General features: G+C 37.5%; 2 protein-coding genes across 2 annotated transcripts in view; one reads left to right on the plus strand and one right to left on the minus strand.

Moving 5' to 3' along the window:
* The window catches only part of GNPAT (glyceronephosphate O-acyltransferase), a gene marked incomplete in the record, with an annotated part of 1227276 nt that extends 1221326 nt beyond the window's left edge, over positions 1 to 5950 (minus strand). Inside the window, 1 exon segment of the mRNA XM_044063684.1 lies at positions 5851 to 5950. Coding sequence (XP_043919619.1) covers positions 5851 to 5880 — 30 coding nt within the window.
* A 26-nt stretch (positions 5951 to 5976) lies between these two features.
* The window catches only part of CCHR1.PART0H1orf131 (chromosome chr1.part0 C1orf131 homolog), a 324402-nt gene continuing 310378 nt past the window's right edge, over positions 5977 to 20000 (plus strand). The window contains exons 1-2 of the mRNA XM_044063685.1: positions 5977 to 6214; positions 12034 to 12422. Of these exons, the coding sequence (XP_043919620.1) occupies positions 5977 to 6214; positions 12034 to 12422 (627 nt within the window). The remainder of the gene's footprint in view (positions 6215 to 12033; positions 12423 to 20000) is intronic.

Raw genomic sequence — 20000 nt, forward strand, 5'->3', positions numbered from 1 at the left:
CCACAAAGGTAGGCCCTCCACAGAATTCACCAACTACCGGCCCACAGCAATTCTGTCTCCTCTATCCAAAATACTTGAGAGATGCATTCACTCTCAAGTTCTAAACTACCTTCTTACTAACAAACAACCTCCTATTTAACAAATAACATGGTTTCCTACCATACCACAACACAACCACTGCTTTACTTGCTTTCACTAATACAATCCTTCAAAATAAAAACAATGGTTATTTCACCTCTGCAACTTTCCTAGACCTATCTAAAGCATTCAACATGGTCTCTCATAAACAACTCATCACTGTCCTCAATACTCTATCCTTCTCTCAGTCTGACACAAACTGGTTCCAGAGCTACCCGACTGACTGCCATCAATCCGTTGTTTGGCATAATGATATATCCCCCCCACCTCCCTATCTCAATAGGTGTTCCCCAAGGATCCATCCTTGGACCCTTACTTTTCTCCATATTCACTAATAATCTAGCCTCTGCTACCAAACAGGCCACTCACATACAGTACGCAAGATGATCCCACCATCATCTGCTCAGCCCACTCCCTACCTGAACTTCAAAAGACCACACAGGAAGCCTTTTCCTCAGTTGAAACTTGGCTTTCAGATGCACAATTAATACTTAACCCAAATAAAACAAAACTCCTCATCTTCCAACCCACCAAACACAATTTAAACACCCACCAATTTAATATTAAAGCCAATGACAACACCATTATCTCCCCCAACAGACCACACCAAATTACTTGGAGTTGAAATTGACAATAACCTCAAGTTTGAAATCCACATCTCGTTAACCATAAAAAAGTACACAAAAAAACTCGGAGCTTTATACAGAAATAAGCAATTCCTCACCAAAGCAGCCAAGATTTCAGTTGCAAATAGTCACCTTATTCCCACCCTACTCTACGCTTCTCCAATATTGACCAACCTGAGGCAAAGTGAGTTAGGTAAACTTGAAGCTTGCTACAACAAAATAGCAAGGTTTGCCACTGGCGCAAACTACCGTAGCCACCACTGCACCTCACTTACTGAACTAGGCTGGCTAGAACTCCCTCACCTCCTTCAATGGTACCAACTCTCACTCGCTCACAAACTACTAAATCATCCTCTAAAAGTCCCCTCCCTCCAAAATCTACTCCAACCCTATCATACCACCAGACCACCACGCTTCAACAACAAAAATCAATTACAGGTAACTAGAACCAGGAACTCTGCTGGAGAAGCTCTCTTCTCCTACTCCATAGCAAAATTATGGAATACTCTTCCTCACACTGTAACTTCTGTGTCATCACGCACTAATTTCAAAGCTGCTCTAAAATCTCATCTAAGCAGAGCACTGGGCATGCCCCTATAACAAACCTCTCTAACATCTCTACCCCAACCTCTCTAATCCCTTTCTTCCTCCCCTCTAACTACCTTGGATTGCAGCCAAATACATTGCTTGTAAAGCTATATATCAGCTGTAATCTTAGCCACTGTTATTCAAGGGTAATAGCTGCTAGCTCAGCTATTAAAATACTTGCTAGTCTTTATGGCACCAATGACATAAGTGTTGTACCATTTAACTAAATACTTAATTTCATTTTGAACTATAACTGTTTACTACTATTGTTAAACAAAACCTACCTATACTTCTTGTAACTTGTAATCAATTGTTGTTTTTATTGTTGAGCTTTTCTCCCCAGCCCTCCCCTGACAAAAGGACCTGTGTTCAGTCAGATTTTCCCGGTCAACAAATGTAAATAAATAAATAAATAATACAGAAAATTAGTTTCTGATGTCAGGTGACTAAATAAACACTGGCATACATCATGCTGCAGCTAGTCATATCATGTGATAAAGCCATTGATGTATCATTTCTGTAGTTAATTCATTAAACTACTGCTGAAATACTTAACCACTGAATGTCTGTTAAAAGACAGACATCAGTACACTTTTCTGTCTACAAAGTAAACACACAAGACACTAAAGTCACTACTTTTGAATACAATTTACATTTTTGCATTACCGAACAGGATATGCACTCCGAGAAGTGTATTAGGAAAGTGCCACAATGCACATGCAAGTATAGCATACTAAATATTGCGTATGTCACATGATATTGTCAGCTATCAACTGATACTTGTACTGCAATACATATCATTTTATAACTGAATGCTTTCACATTCACTGTGCATGGGACATAATGCTCGCCAGCAATTAGCACTTGCACTATGACGCACATTAATCAATAAATGTTTTTCTCACCTTGTTAAAGGCATCACTGTAAAGACCCCTTATATCAACAATTATGCGAAAAGATAACAGATGTCATATTTCTCTGAATTACAGGTCACTAAACATCCAGTGCTTAAAACACATACTGTGATGGCACTGACTTTTACTACTAGCAGATAAACAGGCTAATGATTTATCCAATACATTTCACAGAAACGTCTGCTGACTATGCCAAACTACCTGCACTTGGAAGAGCGTGCTCCACGTTTTAGAAATGGCACAAGGTAAAGTTGTTGTTTCAACAGATCCCCAAGTAAACTAATTAGACTGTGGTATTGCTCTTAAAACATATAACTGGATGTCTAACAACACAAAAAGAAAGTTAAAAAAAAATAATCAGTGGTCATTCAGCTATGAAGCAAGCCAGCTTTGAGGGGAAACAGCAAGAGTTGTGCAAGAAGGTTACATATGCACAGAAACGCAAACACACAATATCAGCAGGTATTATGCAAGTGTCTATTATGCCAAAACTGGAAAGAAAAATACAGGATTATAACACTTCTTGACAGGAACAACTAAAATGAAGGTGGAGATTGATACAGTGCTTTCTGAGAAGTCATGTGGCCTTTAAAATCAGTCTGTATTCTAAACAAAATAAGACAATTAACTTCAGCATAAGCTAAACTCTTACAGACTGCCTCTTGGATGCCAAAAACTGAGCCTAGCTTCTAAACAAAATAAGACAATTAACTTCAGCATAAGCTAAACTCTTACAGACTGCCTCTTGGATGCCAAAAACTGAGCCTAGCTGAAGAATTTATGGTTAAGTGCAATCATGGAGAAAGTGGAAGTGGACACTTGTGTCAAATTTGTATAAGCCCTGTTTGCTCAATAGCCTAGTCTCTACTAGGATGGAATTTTGATCAAGCAGGCTCAGACAGTCTTTGCATGTACTGGTTATCCAAACTATGCAGCCAATATGGACAACTGTTTTACATTCCAGTACTAAAAAGGAGACTCTGCATCTTCAGCCAAGTGAAATTCTGAAGTGTAACAAACCCAGGATATACTCTTTTCTAGTACTCACTTAAAACTATTGCTAAAAGCACAAACATTTTATCATAGGAAAGACACTGCTTAGAAAGACTGAAATTTAAACTGATCTGTGCTGTTCATTACACAGTGTTGTTATCAAGTTGGACTCACTGTACCCAAAGATGATGGAATTCTTACAGTGATGTGAGGCCCTGAACTCAAGCAGCAAACTTAATGAAATGGAGATGTTGGAGGGAGTCCAGAGAAAATGCCTGACCTATTCTTTTTCATAGGTGACTTATAATAAAAGAAAAGTCTGCATTGTCTTTGGCAGTAAAGTTGAGTTAAGCTAATTTATCTTTAACTCCTCAATATATTAAATGCCTTATTCAAAATGAAATATATGTCTAGAAAGTACCGAAACAAAGTAATGATATATTTTGTTTGTACCTTAATACTGATGTCTACTATAACTGATTGGTATAATATGTAATACTTTAATATCAGGGCTGGAGTTAATGACTTTAGTACAGGTTATGATCATTATTTTAGCAGGATGGGGTGTGTCACTGTAAGAAACCCTACCACTAAAGATTAGGAAGTAGAAAAGACTGGCAACACTGCAGAGCACTGGACCCATTTTAACTGTTGATCCAGAATTGCAATGAATGAAATGGGTGGGAGGTTGGCATAATGGTTAAGTACTAACCTATGAATGCTGCTTGGTAACCAGCTGCATCATTTATTTTCCCCATTTTATGTTAATGGAGTTACAAAAGAATACGAAATTAACTGCAATTTAGTGACACACCTTTTTTGATTGGCACCTCATGTTTTGTCACAATTATAGTGAATGCATCCTGCATTAAGTTGAAATGACAAAATATTGAATAATTAAAAATCAAAATACCTACTCCCATACATGTGACGACAGTTGAACTTGCCCCCTCCCCCCCAGGACCCATATATGGGCTCATTTCTGAGTTTTACTAACGGGAAAGTGATATTGTTTTTTGACCGATTGTGTACTGATGCACTGTACTTATGTAGTACATACATGACATCCATATGTAATGAGTTCAACATTGTAAAGTTTAAATATTTTGATATCAGGATTTTGCATTCAATATTTTGGCATTCCCTACACCACTAGGTTGTCATATACCAACAAAACAAAATTTAGTTCCAATGCACAAGAGTAAAAATCTGTGTATAGTTTGATGTTACTTTATTTAGACAGATTAAATGGATACACTGATTAGATATTTTGCTGACAAATACTTTTGTAAGGCACATCCTTTAATTCCCTGCACCTATCATGAATGAGCCATTAGCAGGGTTTACAAACAAAATAAAATAAAGGCAGACAAGTTACAGTCATTCCAGACATACGTCATTTTTTTCTGCTAGATAAATGCTGAACTAATCACGGACATATCATATGATGCAATGCCTGTCAAATTGCACTACTGCTGCCAGCTCCATAGTCATGGCGGAACGAAGTTCCTAAGACTAAAAACCAGATGACCCAGGTTCAATTAGCAGTCTGAGCATTTGTTGGAACTGGCAGAAGAATTAGGACATGCCTATCCTGGTGGACATCACAATCCCTCAGAAGAGTTATGGTGATGCAAAGGATGGCCTAGGACAGGTGCTTGACCACCAAGCAATCATATTCAGGAGTAGCTTTCACTGTAGATGCATTGGAGTGTACACTGACACACAGAAAAGCACTGTGGTCCCTGCTGTAACATGTACTGCTCATTACCCCTGCCCAGGGAAGGCATTAGGACTTATAGGATACACCGTAACTATATGACTGAAAGTAAGGGTACACAATGCTGCAGAATGACAGCTCTTCTGGGTTGTTCTCAGTCCCATGTTTTGGTACCTCAGCAGGCACAGGGGGCAAACACTGCTGTACTACTTTGACGTGTGCACAAAAAGTGTAAATGGAGCAATTGTTCTAGAATTATTCCACTAAATTTGATCAATCTGAACTCTTCATAAAAAAAAAAGTCTCCAGCTATAAGATTCACCCATCGTCTTGGATGAACTCTCTAAGTCAAGAAAGCAAGAGCCTGCAAAAAAAAAAAATATGCGTATTTCATATATTCAACCCGGTCCTGACATGCGTGACACCCAACCTTACCACACTGCTGCAACAAGTCCTGCAGGGATGTCAGCTGTTGCCCCAGATGAAATGTAGACTAGAGTACGAACAGCAACTTTCAAAAACACTAACATTAAATCGGAATGCTTATAAAAACTTCAAACAGTTTTCCCTTTCTAACGTGCATGTGCAGCAAAGCATACATTCACTTCTGTAGCAATGTTTAGACAAGAACAACATGTGGTTTCCAGCACTGACAAATACTGTCATTCATTAATTTGCGTAAAAGAAATGTCAGAGCACAAATTCTGTGAAAAGCAGCAATATTTACTTGGATCAACACTCAAGTAACCTTACTGGCCTTTTCTTATAGCTCCGCCTGACACTCCCAGCAATTAATAATCAACAAAACAAGCAGAGGCATCAAATGTAAACATTATCACGGCTAAATGAGAGTTCAGTCAGATCAGCTTACCATATACAACATTTTTGAAGAGGTTGCCATTGTCGGAACACCATGAGAAATATTTTATGAAACAGTAGAAAGAAGTGAAACTGCCAGACTCGGAAGACCAACCATATCTGCTACTTATTACTCAACATGTTACCCAGCAAGTACTACACTACTGGATGCAGCCATATTAGAAAACGGAAGCCGAAGAAGACCCCACTAAGAAATTTCTTCGCTTTAAGAAAAACGCATGGTTCCACACTCACTGGTTGTGGTGTTATGAGTGACAAGGTTGATGAAAGTGACAGTAGTGTAATGGAAGAAAAAAGTACGGAAACAGATCCTCGCTTTCTTCTTAATGACGTATTAAACAGTCTTTATGACTTTGGTAAGCTGCCTTTCACATGTTCTTGGTAACACATTCAAAATTATATGCTGGAAATGTAGTGCCACTACTTATGGCAACGCTATCACAGTAGATTTAAAAGTGTAATCGCTTGCTGTAGGTTAATTGCTGGTGTAGACAGCTCTTCTGTCAGCATGCAATGACAGGATGCTGATGAAATTCGATGCATATTTCTACAGACTTGTTTTGAACGGGTTTTCAATGCTGTAGCATTCAGCGTCACTGGTTTCATGTTGGTACTGAATGAGTTCAACATATGGCTTATAGTCGGGTTGGCACTGAATGAGTTCAACATATGGCTTATAGTCGGTAGCCCTCTGTTTTCCATATTATGACTATTGTTAGACTCTTGTGGTTCTGTCTGTCCTTGGCCCACCATCAAATAATTCTCCCCTGAAGTATTTCCCTTACTTTTTTCCCTTTTGTCACTGTTTTATAGTCTTTTCCACTCACAGCATTAGAATGGGAAGATGACCTACGTGAATAACAAGTGTATGAAGTGTTTATGTCTGATTACCATACCGGTCAACTTTTTTTTATTTAGTTATTTCATTAACATGTGCCAGTTGTCAAAGTTACATTTCATTTGACTGAAGTGCAGCAGTGTTTATATGGCATGCTTCATGCAAGTCGTCACTAATAATTGTGAACTTCGGTTTTAAAATGGCATTGAGTAGTATAGAAAAGTGTATATTTCTGTAAATACAATGAGTTTTTAAAAACTAAGTATGCCAGTTAACCCACACTTCTCAACTGTTGATGATTTTACAGAATGTTTCTTATTCTGCCTTATGTTTTTGCCCATTTCTGTATAGCTCAATGTACCCTTCTCAGTAAATGATCACTGTTCCCTTGTGCAATTTACTTATTTGACTGATTGATAATAGTGCTTTAACCCCCTATCAACAGAGCTCTGTGAGGTTGCTAGCAGAATGGAACTGCATATAAACGAAGTGATAGCTTAGGCTTTTAAGGGAGGCATAGTTCTCAACCTCATAGCACACAAAATCTGGACAAAGCAAAAAATAACAGCATGACATAGGCCCAAAACTAGGGATACATTTTAAATATTGCTGTTATAAACTTATAAGGTTGCTAGAATAAAAGGCATTGTGTTATCACACATGTTCTGAAAAGTATGAATCCCAAAATTCAAACGTCTGTCATTATTGACAGGGCTAGCCACCCAGTAATGTGAACTTTGGCTTTAGATGATTGTCACTGTAGGTGTGACACTCCAAACCCCATGTGCAAAAAAATAGGAAAAGGAGTTGTGGATGGGTGGATTTAGTAAATTCAATCCTAACTGATTTGCCAGAAAACACAAATTTTATGAGGAGCAAACCAAAAATATGAGACAAAAATCTGGACAAGTGAGAGATATGAAGGGATTCATTTTTGTCCTTGCTGCTATGTGAGTAATATGCATTAATTTAAACACAACATTATTTTAATTTTCCTTGGGTTTAGTGTAGGAATGGGTGCAGTAACAGGAGTAGGTATAGTTGACGGCCATATTGTTATGCTGCTATTAAATGCTAGAGAAATTTGGAGGAGAAGGGCAAAAGTTACATGACGTTACTATATATGTTATGTGAAGAACTTGTGCTGTTTACCAAGTGATGTGAATATAATCCATGTTGAACTATTATTGCAACTGTACTCCTGTACTGTGTATAACTGTGTTGTGTTATTGTTTACAAGATTTAGTGCCTGTTGTCATTGAATATCCAGTACTATTTTCAGTGAATCATATACAGTGTCAAAGACGCAGGTTCAAAGATTCCTGGATTTTGTAAAAACAAACTCCTTGGACTAAATTGTCAGTACACTGACCATGGGAGCAAACATACTGGATCTCATCCACGCTAATATAGGAGAGAGCTGCACACCCCTAGTGTAATGTACTCCCTGGTAAGGTCAGACCACAAAACGGTCTCCTTTGAAGTAAAAATCCAGAACTCTAGCTAACCTGGAATGTTCAGGGACTACTCTAAGGCTAACTTCCTACTATTAAGTAATAATTTGGCAAAAGTTCAAGCCCCCCTAAACCCTGAGAACACTGCTGCCTATGCGGAACTGTTCACAGAAACTCTGTACAAGAATGTAAATAGCTGCATAGAAGCAGCTTTACCTACCAGGAATTAGTACAAAAGTAACTCAAAACAAAAAAAACAAGCTACCCTGGTGGAATCACAACATCAATAGCCTGTATAACAGAAGAAAAAAAAAAACATGGCAGAAAATAGGAGGTGTAGCACCCAGCAGGATAAAAGTGCTCTCATTAAACTAAACAAACAACTGAGAGGACAAATTAAGTCTATCAAAGCCAAATGTATTTTATTTATTGTTTATTATATTTATTTATTAGTTTGTTTGTTTTTGTTGACCGGGAAAAGTTCGATTGGGCAAAACACATTTTTAGCGGATGTCCAGGGAGAAAAGCTCCACATTTAAGTTACACATGATGTGCATTTATAATGGGTCTATATTAGAATATCGAAAGATGTAAACACAGAATGTTTAAATGTCGAACTGTATTCAGCGAAAGCTGAAAACAACGAACATACAGAACAGCAAATTTTTCCTAGGGAAACAATTTGCTGTTCCAAAACACATACACACAACACAAGCACACCAAACAAACAGCAATCCACACACATACACCTAAAATCTTACACCTAACCCTACACTAAACTATACACAAACCACTAACTATCCACTTACCTTAATCCAAACCCTAACCCTAAGGTCCGTCACTATCGCACACTCACCTCACCCGCGCCCTAACCCTAACTCACCTACCCTGCCCTAACCCTCACGTCCACAAAATTGCTCACTTACCTGACCTGCGCCGTAACCCTAACTCACCTAACCCACCCTAACCCTCACATCCACACAATTGCACACATACCTAACCCGTGCCCTAACCCACCCTAACCCTCACGTCCACATAATCGCGCACATACCTAACCCGCACCCTAACCCTAACTAACCTAATCCACACTCAATTGTACACTTACCTGAACCCAATCCTTAACTTTCCACCACAATGCTGAAAATACCAAAGCAACAGAAATGGACAACCGAATTCTTTCCCTAGGAAAAAAAATCTGTTTTCTGTTGCTTCGATATTTTCAGCTTTCTCTGAATACAGTTCGACATTTCAACATTCGGTGTTTTCATCTTTCAATATTCAAATATAGACCCTTTATAATTGCAGGGAGGAACACCTATACATGAGCTTATTTACATGATTTTTAAATATTGTTAAATATTCCTGACATGATAGTAACATTTTAATGCAAAAAACAAGAGAAATTAACATAAATTGGATAATTATTGAACAGAGAAATAACATACAGAAACAATTAGTGTATTTATAGCATGATGGCTGCAGGGAAGGGATCAAAACTGGGGTGTAGTTGTAAGTGATATAATGTTAAGTTGAATGTATTTATTTACACAAGCTGCACAGGTGGGATTTATCCTACATGCGCAGCTATTTATGAACAGTGCTGTGTTTTTTCCATGAATTTCACATACCTGCTCTAATGTGCCTCACTTAATTCATTGGAAATAAATATACTATCTTATGAATTGTTCTGTGAGCTCTTTGTAAGTATATATCTGAAATAGATCTTAGTGTAACATGTTCTCACGTAAACTAGGAAACTACAAAATAAGTATTCACCTTTAAAATGCATGTGCATGCATATGAAATATGCATATTTTATGACTGGCATGTTCATATTTCTGTGATACTCATGATAGGGTGATAGGGATGTTGTGTCCTTTGCATATGCTGTTGCCACTTTTATTACTTCTTAAGGGAAAATCTTGAAATGTGTAGCTATATAATGTTTCATGCAGGTTTTATTTTAATTTTCTGGTACTGGCACCACTTTATTAACTACCATGGACTTTTTTCATTTATAAAAATCACACATGCATATTTTTAATATTCTGTGAGCGTACCAAGTACATTTTGCGCTCATTGGACTTCTTACTTCAAAATCCTCTATTTGTGTTCAGTGAATTCTTCTAACATGCATAAGTTGTCTGCCCCACACTAACGCGCTTTACATTAATGGGCTTTCTTTATCTTTGCATTCTGTCAAAGAATATGTTCTCTTGAAGCATTGTCATGCAACCTCATTACATTATTATTTGTGTACCACCTACCCATTTTTCCAACAGAAAGTCGTAACTAAAACTGAGTTCACATTGAGCAAAGAACAATAAGTTGCATTAGCATTGTCTATATTAGTTCTGATAGTTATATAAAAGTCATAGAAAACAGCTGATTAGCATTTCACTCAAAAGTATGATCTTGATAGCCCGTAGGTCCTAAAAAAAAAGTAAACCAGAGCTGTAAACCATGAGTATTAGTGAAAAGTTACTCCATGTGTCTAGTGATTAGTGCTGGTTCCTGGAGGTTGCATACTAGTTGGTTGGAAGTCTTTTCAACATTGGTTGCAATGCTAGATTACGAACTCTGGAATATAGTTTTGAATTTGGGCAGTCTTTGTTTTTCAGCCTAGTTCTTCTTTTATAAACAGATGTGCTTGTGCTTATAGCAAGCATATAATTTATTTTACTGAATCTAGTGCCCTCTTTATTTGCACATTTTAAAGTGTATATCTGAGAGACTACAAAATCTATATTTTCATATATCGGAGCACATGCATTTGCTTTATTTTTAAAGGGTGCCCAACAGTTTCTTCTTTGATCTTTTTTCCTCGTGGGCCTTCACTGTGAATGATATCTGACCTGCTGTACCTCCCAGTCAGAAAATTGATAAGCACACAGTAAGGTACTTTTGACTTCTGCTACACAGTTTGAGAACAGAGCTTTGGCAAATGAAGAGAAATACTGCAAGTCAGAGCTACATTTTAAAATATTTGATAAAGTTATTCAGATATTGGACAGACAGGTTCTGGCTTGTAGCTTTAATCTTCAGCATTGTTTAATTTGCTGCATTCACAGACTACAAAAAAAATCTGAAAATGTTAAGCTAAACAAGTTATTGAACAGTGATTGCATACAGCCATTGATATTTGATGCATTTTTTTCTTTCCACTTCCCAAAACATGAGGGGTCACTGGTTACTCTAAATTATCTGAAGTATGCTATTTCTCTTGTATGTATACTTCACAATTTTTCTTCCCCATAAATTTATGACTGTTTGTTTTTTAAACTTGATCTGGGTGTCTTTGTGGTACATATGAATTAAATACAATAATGTTACAATAATGTTCGCAGTGTCTGTAGAGTACAAGCCACCATCATGCATTTACTCTTCATAACATCAATGGACAAAGAGTACTGTTTTATTTTTACATTTTCAGAGAGTTTATGAGAAATGAGACATAACCTCATAATACAAGAAAGTAATTTACATTTCTTCTTGTGATATGCCTGAAAACATTTCTTCATATGGTGGCCTTATTTTTTCCATTTAATTAGATTGTATATCTTTGAATTATATTTCAACCATACCATCATAAAAACATACTGCCACTGAATTTTTTTTGTAGTTTTGTTTTTAATAAATTAAATAATTTTAGTACAATGCCAGAGGCACACCTGTAGTGCAAACATTTTGCTCTTTTCATATGTTAAATTTCCTTTGTGTAGATATGATTTGACCAAATAATAATTTGTAAGCTGCTTTCACTGTTTTAATATAGCTTTGTGTAGAAATAATGGTGATGTCTACATGTGTAAATTAAACAAACATTAACATTGGGAATGTCTTCTGTCATTCTTGTTTACTGTTGTTATGTTTCTTTAAATAGGAGATCCGCTGAATGACAACATAAGTAATAGTAACAAAAATGTAAAGAAGAAAAAGAAAAAAAACAAGAACTTAAAGAAAACACTGAGTAAGGGTAAAGGTGTTGATGCTAACAGTAAGACAGTAAATGCTGAGAAGACTGCATTAGCTGGAAAAGCGAAGAGTAAAATTGCATCCAGATTCTTTCATAAATTTAAGGAAGAATTTCTCCAGCAGTGTGATTCTGATGATGAGGTTGAGGATGGGGAAGCAGTTGTCATGGATACTTATGTCACACAGTCATCCAGACAGTTGCCACTTGAAAACCAACCTGTGGAAGTAGTTCAATTTCTTAATACGTTTGGGCAAAAGAAAAACACATCAGGAACAAACTCAGAATACGTTTCCAAGGTAACAAAATAACAGCTTATGATTGACATTTTTTTGTCCATTCAGTCTTTTTTTCTGTTGACTAAAAAAGATAAGATAGCAGAAAACAGTAAAAAAATGAATGGATAGAGATAGCATGCCTTTAGTTATGCAAGTGATAAGCGTAATACAATCTCTGCATGAAACGGAGCTCCCTTCTCCTTAAAGCAGTTTAGAAATGCTTAGCCCCTTTGAACTCGTTCTAGACTAGTGAAGTGATATTTTGTTTCATTTTGCCATCTAGAGCTACTGTACTGCTGATTTTTGCTGATTTGAAATACTGATTACTCTGTCAGTGGTTCTGTTTGGAAGACTTCGAAAGTATTTGCCTACTGAAGAAAGGTGAAAGTGCTCATGTTCTGAGTGGCTATGCACAGCAGGGACAGAAAGCATTAGTCTTCTATAGGGCTGTTGTAGATTTTATATTGTTCTGCTTTGCACTCTATTTTGGAGTATAGTGGCATCACAGTGCATTCCACATTCACAGTCACATTCATAATCACAAGTCATTGGTTTTAAAAACTGACTGTAGCCTCTGTGTTCCCTAAACTATTATACATGTGTTCAGCTGTAGTCTTCTCCTCTAGTTATACAGTTGCTTATTCGTTATCTTAAAGTAAACCCAGGAGCATCTTGCTGCACTTAGCTACAGCCTTCACCTCTAAACTGCAAGGGGTAATGCCTTTTCTTGTTGCAGCAAGTTGCACCCTTTCCCCTTTGTCACAGTATAATAACACCCGCCTGTCAATAAGTCTTGATAGCACAAGGTGGTGCCTTCTTGCTATAAGTTTCACACAGGCAGAAACAGATCAGTCTATTTAACTCCCAGTTTACTGGAGATTCTTCTGCTAGGTGCATTGCTGCTAGGTGCATTGTTAGTTTATAAAAATTGTTCATTGCTTGTATTTTTCTATATGTGGTAATCCCCTCTGATAAGTAATCCCATTTTATTGGTAAATCTGTCCACTAGGTACATAGTCTACTTGTTAAAAAAAATGCCTTACTAGTATTTTTCTATTAGGCATGATATGAAGTCCTAGAATAGTTAAAGCTCAGTAGATAGCTTTTTATACACTATCTCACCTCCTGTATATAGGTTTCTGGAACCATTGGACTGCAGACAACCATACAACCCTAGGCAATCTGAGGTAATGCACAAACACCTGCCTAATGAGAGATACTTCCTTTTACTACACACTGAATCTATATGTGAGAGGTGCTGATACTTACTAAATGTTGTGGCTAGCTATTCATTAAAGCATGTTGGCAGCACCCTCTAGGTTGTCACAGTACCCATAACCACCTCACACCAGTTTGCCACTTGCTAAAAAATAAGCCTTTCCATTGCTGCAATACTTAAGAAATCTCCCCCTGAGCATACAAGGCCTCTAAGGCACAAACCCAATAAACACATTCCTCAGCAGTACAGAAAGCTACACATAGAACACTGTCCAACAAAAATACTGTAAAGATGGGTCGCCAAGCTAGCACACCTAACCTTAAAACTTCTTGAGTCAGCTGCTGCACGCAAAAATTTCCTAGTCATTTGTGACTCCACAGTGAAACATATATATGCACCATTTACCAGTTTGAGCTAGGGATGGGTGATGCTGAACTGCCTTTCAGGTGATAGGTTATTAAGACACTAACATCTCTTCACTCTTAGAGCACACAGTGTTTGGTCATTGCTCATGTGGGTATGGGTGACTTGAGATACATCCTTGAATTATATGAAGAGAGATGTGATGGAGCAGTCCAAATATGTATCAGACTGGTATGCAGTAAGTTTTCAATATCACCTGCCCTTCAAGAATGATCCACAATGTAAATAAAAGATAATGGGCATCAATTGATGTAACTCCAATGTGGACTAATGTGTGCCTGACTGGAAAAAGATGGTTAATAGTCCTACTTGCTTTAAAAGGGGACAGCATACTCTTCTTACTGTTTTTATTGGTCAAAACTTTATCCATCTCAGAGTTGAATGGATTTTTTGGGAGGGGAAGAAGGCAAGAGTTAAGTGGAATAGGTTGATGTTCCCCTTAGAAAAAATTGGGTTATTTTTATCTGGAGGGATACTTTCTACTACTTCTATCTCCTCACTTATGAGCATACCAATTCAGATGAGATCTCAGAAAACTAGCTTGAGTCTTCAAAGGGGGGGGAGATATGATGATAGAAGGTACTGCCAACCATGCCAGGAAAAGTAGGCCAATGGGGATTCCTATTACCTGATCGAATGTTTAGGTTAGCGAATACCTAAATGTTGAACTGGTAATAGCAAAAGCAAAAAAAAAAATTACGAATGGCCGATTTAACGCAGGGAAAGAATTCCTTTCACCGTTATGCAGATTTTGCTCCTTTCCCCACTATTGAGCAATCTCAGAGTTGGTATATTTAGTTAGGGGGGGGTGTGGGCATCATTTTGGTTTAAATGTTTTTTTTTGCAGCTGAGGGAATTCATTTCCTATGTTAAGTCATCTGCTCACTGTTTTAAATTTTTAGTATGACCAGATCGACATTTAGGTATTCGCTAACCTAAACGTTTGATCGGGTAATATAGGCACAGGCAATGGATGTGTAACGTATGCCAGCACAGCTAGCTGGAATTTTGTAAAGAATTATATGTCATTTGTGTATCGGACCGATTTTGTACAGATGCTTGAGTTTAAAAATGTGTCAGCAGTGATTCCTGCTGGACAGAAAAGAAATGTACATGCATTATTTTAACTATTTCAATGTGTACATTGTAACAGCATATACTGGAAGAACAGAAGTTAATCCACCTGACTTTGAAAAATATTTTTGAAATTAAATTACTTTATGGGTTAAGCCGTGAAGATGTTATCCCACAGTTTTGAAGGGAGACAGAGACGCAATGTCTGTGTTGGAGAATAGCTTGTAGCTCCTGTAGGAAGAGTGTAATGGTTTTGTTGTTTTATGGCTTTCAGATGCTGCAACAGATTTTAGAAAAGCTTCAGATATGTACAATAGCACATGCGTACTAAACCCTAGCAGCTTCTAGTGTTGGTAATAATGTGGGAAATAGAAGTCAGATGACCAGATATATGTGATGTCATTCTGTACAGAAATAATATTTTGATATTAGAGGAGACTGAAGTGTCAGGGTCAGTCTGTCCTTAGAAACCTGACTAGAAAGATCCTCAAACACATTGTCTTGCCTTGCTGTATTCACTGAGTAGGAAAGTATTTCAGGAACAGATAGTGAGACTAGCTAAATACTGTTTTTCTGTACCTGTGTTCCATTGGTGATGTTTTTAATTTTTCCTGTGACTGAAACTCTGGTGTTTACTGTAAATAGATATTTAGTATTTTTATGTTCTTTTATTATTTATTAAATATATTTAAACTTCTCATTGTGGCTGGTCCTTTTAGAAAAATATTTAAGTTTTGAGAATATTTGCATACATTTATTTGGTCATAACTGTGACCACACCTGAAAGCCTTGCTGTTTGGTCAGTATTACCATTTGTATTAATATTAACTACACTCAATATAATTTGATACCATTTTAAGATCCTTATAGTAACTGACTGGTGGTAGCGAAACTACCTTTTGTCTAGACAGAAGGTGGCATAGCTAGTAAATCTGTGCCAGTGTTTCCCAGGTGTGTGTGTGTGTGTGTGTGTGTGTGTGTGTGTGTGTGTGTGTGAAAATGAAATCTCAAAGAGTGTGTGTGTTAGCTACTTGATGCAAGGACACAAAGCACTGGTTTCACAGAGAGCAGTAGGGGACTTTGCTTTGACACTCAGCTGAGGACTTAACTCTAAAGCTATGCTAGTGGGAAGTATTACTAGGGACCTCGATGGAGACAGACATCCAGACCCTGGGCTGACTGTGTTCCCTGTGTGCTCTTAAGGGAAATTGTGCTTGATGCAGAGTTGTCTACATCTGAAAATAACTGAGTGCATCCATTTGTATACCAAGTGAACGTTCCTCTCCAGTGTCCTAGGATTCAGTCACTTGATACTGACCTAGAGTGGAGACCAATTTCATCTCTCTTACATGGTTATCTTATTTGTTACTTCACCTCCTCTCACTGTTTTCCACCTTATACACACCTCTTCAAATGTTCATTCTTACTCAAATTCTTACTAAAATATTTCTTTCAATTTTGTGCAACTTGTTTTCTTCTTTATATGTTGTAATCATTGTGGAGCTTTTCTCTTCTAGCCTCTTTCTGCCTATTCAGTCTTTCACAGTCACCAAATGTAAATAAGTAAATAAGTACTTTACTTTTAGACTTGCACAGTTAAAGCATGTGTGTGTGTGTGTGTGTGTGTGTGTGTGTGTGTGTGTGCATGCACGTATGCGCGAGTGTATAGTTTCATAGATTAGTACTAGGCTAATTGCCCTTATGGGGTATTTTAAGCCTAGCCAATTACCCTTATGTGAGAATCAAACCCTGCACCCTGTGTCTGCAAGGTAAAGACCTTTAACCATTCTGCCATCCCCTGCCGTGTGTGTGTGTGTGTGTGTGTGTGTGTGTGTGTGTGTGTGTGTGTGTGTGTGTGTGATATATATATATATATATGTATATATATATATATATATATATATATATATATATATATATATATATATCTGTGTGTATATATGCTTTCAAGAATGTAAATGCCTGAAACACATTCAGTCTTATCCTTCTTGCCCTTACTAATGATTAGAGATGGGGTTTTCTTTCCGTCTAGAATTGCCAAAATACAGGTAACACATACACTCTCGTAACCAGTGGAGGGAATGTAGATTGACGAGGCACCCTTCTGATCAATTGTTTGAGATCCTTGGCCCATAAACCCTGCAGTTTCATCCATAGCAATCATGTTTGAGAGTTGGTATTTAGAAAAGTCAATGCCATCAACAAAGGACTTGAACACAAGGCACATTTAATAACTTCAGTATTTTCCAGCTTCAACACTGTTGTTGATCTTCTTAGAGATGGTTCATATCGCTGAAGGAAGCCATCCAGTCAATGTAGTGATGCTTTGAATTCTTCTGTGGATATTTCTAACTGTGGTGCTATTGCAAGGGCAAATGCTTGAATATCAGCCCTGCGCACAACCAAAGCCTTTACTCTCCTGTTATGAATCCATTCACAGATGATGTCTTCATGCTCAGGAAATAATGGTTGCCGACCTGATCCACACTTACACTTCTTAGTGTTTCCCTCGTCGGCCTGTTGACTGAGGTTAACGTACGCTGCCCGCCATTTTCAGACCATATGGAGATCTAACTGTTCTTTCCACGGAGTCCTCCATGATTCCTTTCTTGTACTCGACAGAATAGCTCTTTCTTTTTGCACTCATCTTGTCTGGGGGGGGGGGGTAAACTGAAGACTTGCGCAACTGGAGTGGCAACACAAAATGGCACCGGTTATGAAGAGAAGACACTACCACAGCTGCTCATTACAGTGAGCTGAAAGCCCCCTGCGTCTGTCTGTACTTTGACTGATCAAAGTACACCTGCGTGGGTTTATGGGCAAAGAATCTCAACCATAAAGTGTGAGTAAGGATTAGTTCACAGTAAGAATCAGAACTGGGGCTTATTTTTGGTGTAGGGGTTATATCATGAACACCCTGAAAAAAACATGCTAGGCCTTATTAGGTTAGGTTTAGAAAGAAATATGGTGTGTGTGTGTGTGTGTGTGTGTGTGTGTGTGTGTGTGTGTGTATAAGATATATATATATATATATATATATATATATATATATATATATATATATATATGTATGTACACAAGTGCTGGCTAACACAGAAGGTCTTTGGCTAACAAGATAGGCTGTGTGAACCACCTTACTCTCATCTACGGCTTTGGTGACTGCCTCAAAGAAGTCGACCAGGTTCAGGAGGCGTGTTGTGCCTTTCACAAACCCGAACTGGGTGGGGTCCAGAGTTTGGAGGTTACCAATGTCTTTGTTTATGAATTCCATGATGATACGTTCCATGGCCTTGCAGACCAGGCTAATAGGGCGATAGTTCCCAGGATCAATGGTGGCTCCCCATTTGTGGAGTGGGATAACTGTTGCTGTGCGCCATTAAGTGGGCACAAAGCCTGATGTGAGGCTATGATTGAACATGGTGCTTAGGTGGGCAGCCAGTTCGTTCTGAAGTTCGTGTAAAATGCAGCCTGGGATGTTGTCCGGTCCCATGGATACTGTGTGTGTGTGTGTGTGTGTGTGTGTGTGTGTGTGTGTGTGTGTGTGTGTGTGTGTGTGTGTGTGTGTGTGTGTGTATGTATGTGTGTATATGTATATAATGTACTAAAACTGTAACCTGGGTGGTCTGGATAGACAAACAACGCTGACACGGAGTAGTAGATTTAAGCACTTTACAATCATCAATAATTATATTTATACAAATATACATCAGGGTGGGGAGCTTATGAGACTATATATATATATATATATATATATATATATATAATAAAATACAATATATATCAAACACACATTGCATCATTTTAGTATACAAATTTACACATATATATATATATGTATTTAGTATTGTTATATTATATTATTATATATACAATTTACATAGGAACGGTAACACAACAGTTGTTTATGTCATGCATCAAATATGAATAATAATGTTGTTTTTTATGTGTTTTTAAATTATTGTTATGTTAGTTTATGGATATACAATTATACAAATTGGTAGTTTTTTTATATAAATGAATTTATTTTTACTTTTATTTTTTGAAGGATAATTGTGGTTAGGTTTTATTTGTTTCAGCAGTATAATTGATTATTAATTAATTAGGTCTTGATTGAATGTGTTGTATATAAAGGGGAGGTAGTTAGTGGTAAAAAGATTCTTGAAGAAGTTCGCCTTTGGCGGATTAATAAAAAATCCTGGATTGATTGTTCATTATATGGTATGCTTGGCTGCATCAGTTTGTTTTTAAAGAAAAAAATCCATTATTGCTGTGAGTTTTTGGGAGTTCTTCTTTGGAACTTTTTGCTGCAACTGTGAAAAAAACGTGAAACATTTAATTTGACTAGAAAATGCTGGCGCTGTTACTAGGACCAGACCGCTCCCTAACCCTAGTTGAGTTTTAGCTTTGTGTGTTATATCGTCAGTTTAGATTTAAGCACTTTCATTCACTGCTTTATTGTTAATAGCTTAAATGAACTTTTTCAGAAATCTACTTTATCATAACATTGTTGCAGAATTTATAGTTAGGCAATGCATATATTGTGACCTTATCTTGTTGAGGTTTGTGGACCTCACGTTGTTTTTAACTCAGCCATTTTAGGAGGCCTTTAATGTTCAGATTGTCATTGAGTCCTGGGGGGATATCAGCCCTCAGCTCAACCTGCCATTTTAGCTCTTGTACCTCTAAAGGGGTGCTGGAAAGCTCTGTGAATGTGTGTATGTGAGTGTGTGTATTTGTTAAAGTACAAGAAATTTAAATGCTGGGGGGTTACTTGCAGGAGAGAGTGTGTCTAGCTAATGCATTGGTGGTGTCTACTTTCCAGATAGCTTGCATGTGTTCTTTTATTCTGCAGGTTAGTTTTCTTGATGTCATGCCCATATAGA

The sequence above is a fragment of the Protopterus annectens genome, chromosome 1.part0 (genome assembly GCF_019279795.1).
Source record: "Protopterus annectens isolate FY-2018-M chromosome 1.part0, PAN1.0, whole genome shotgun sequence".
In the NCBI taxonomy this organism is placed as follows: Eukaryota; Metazoa; Chordata; order Ceratodontiformes; family Protopteridae; genus Protopterus; species Protopterus annectens.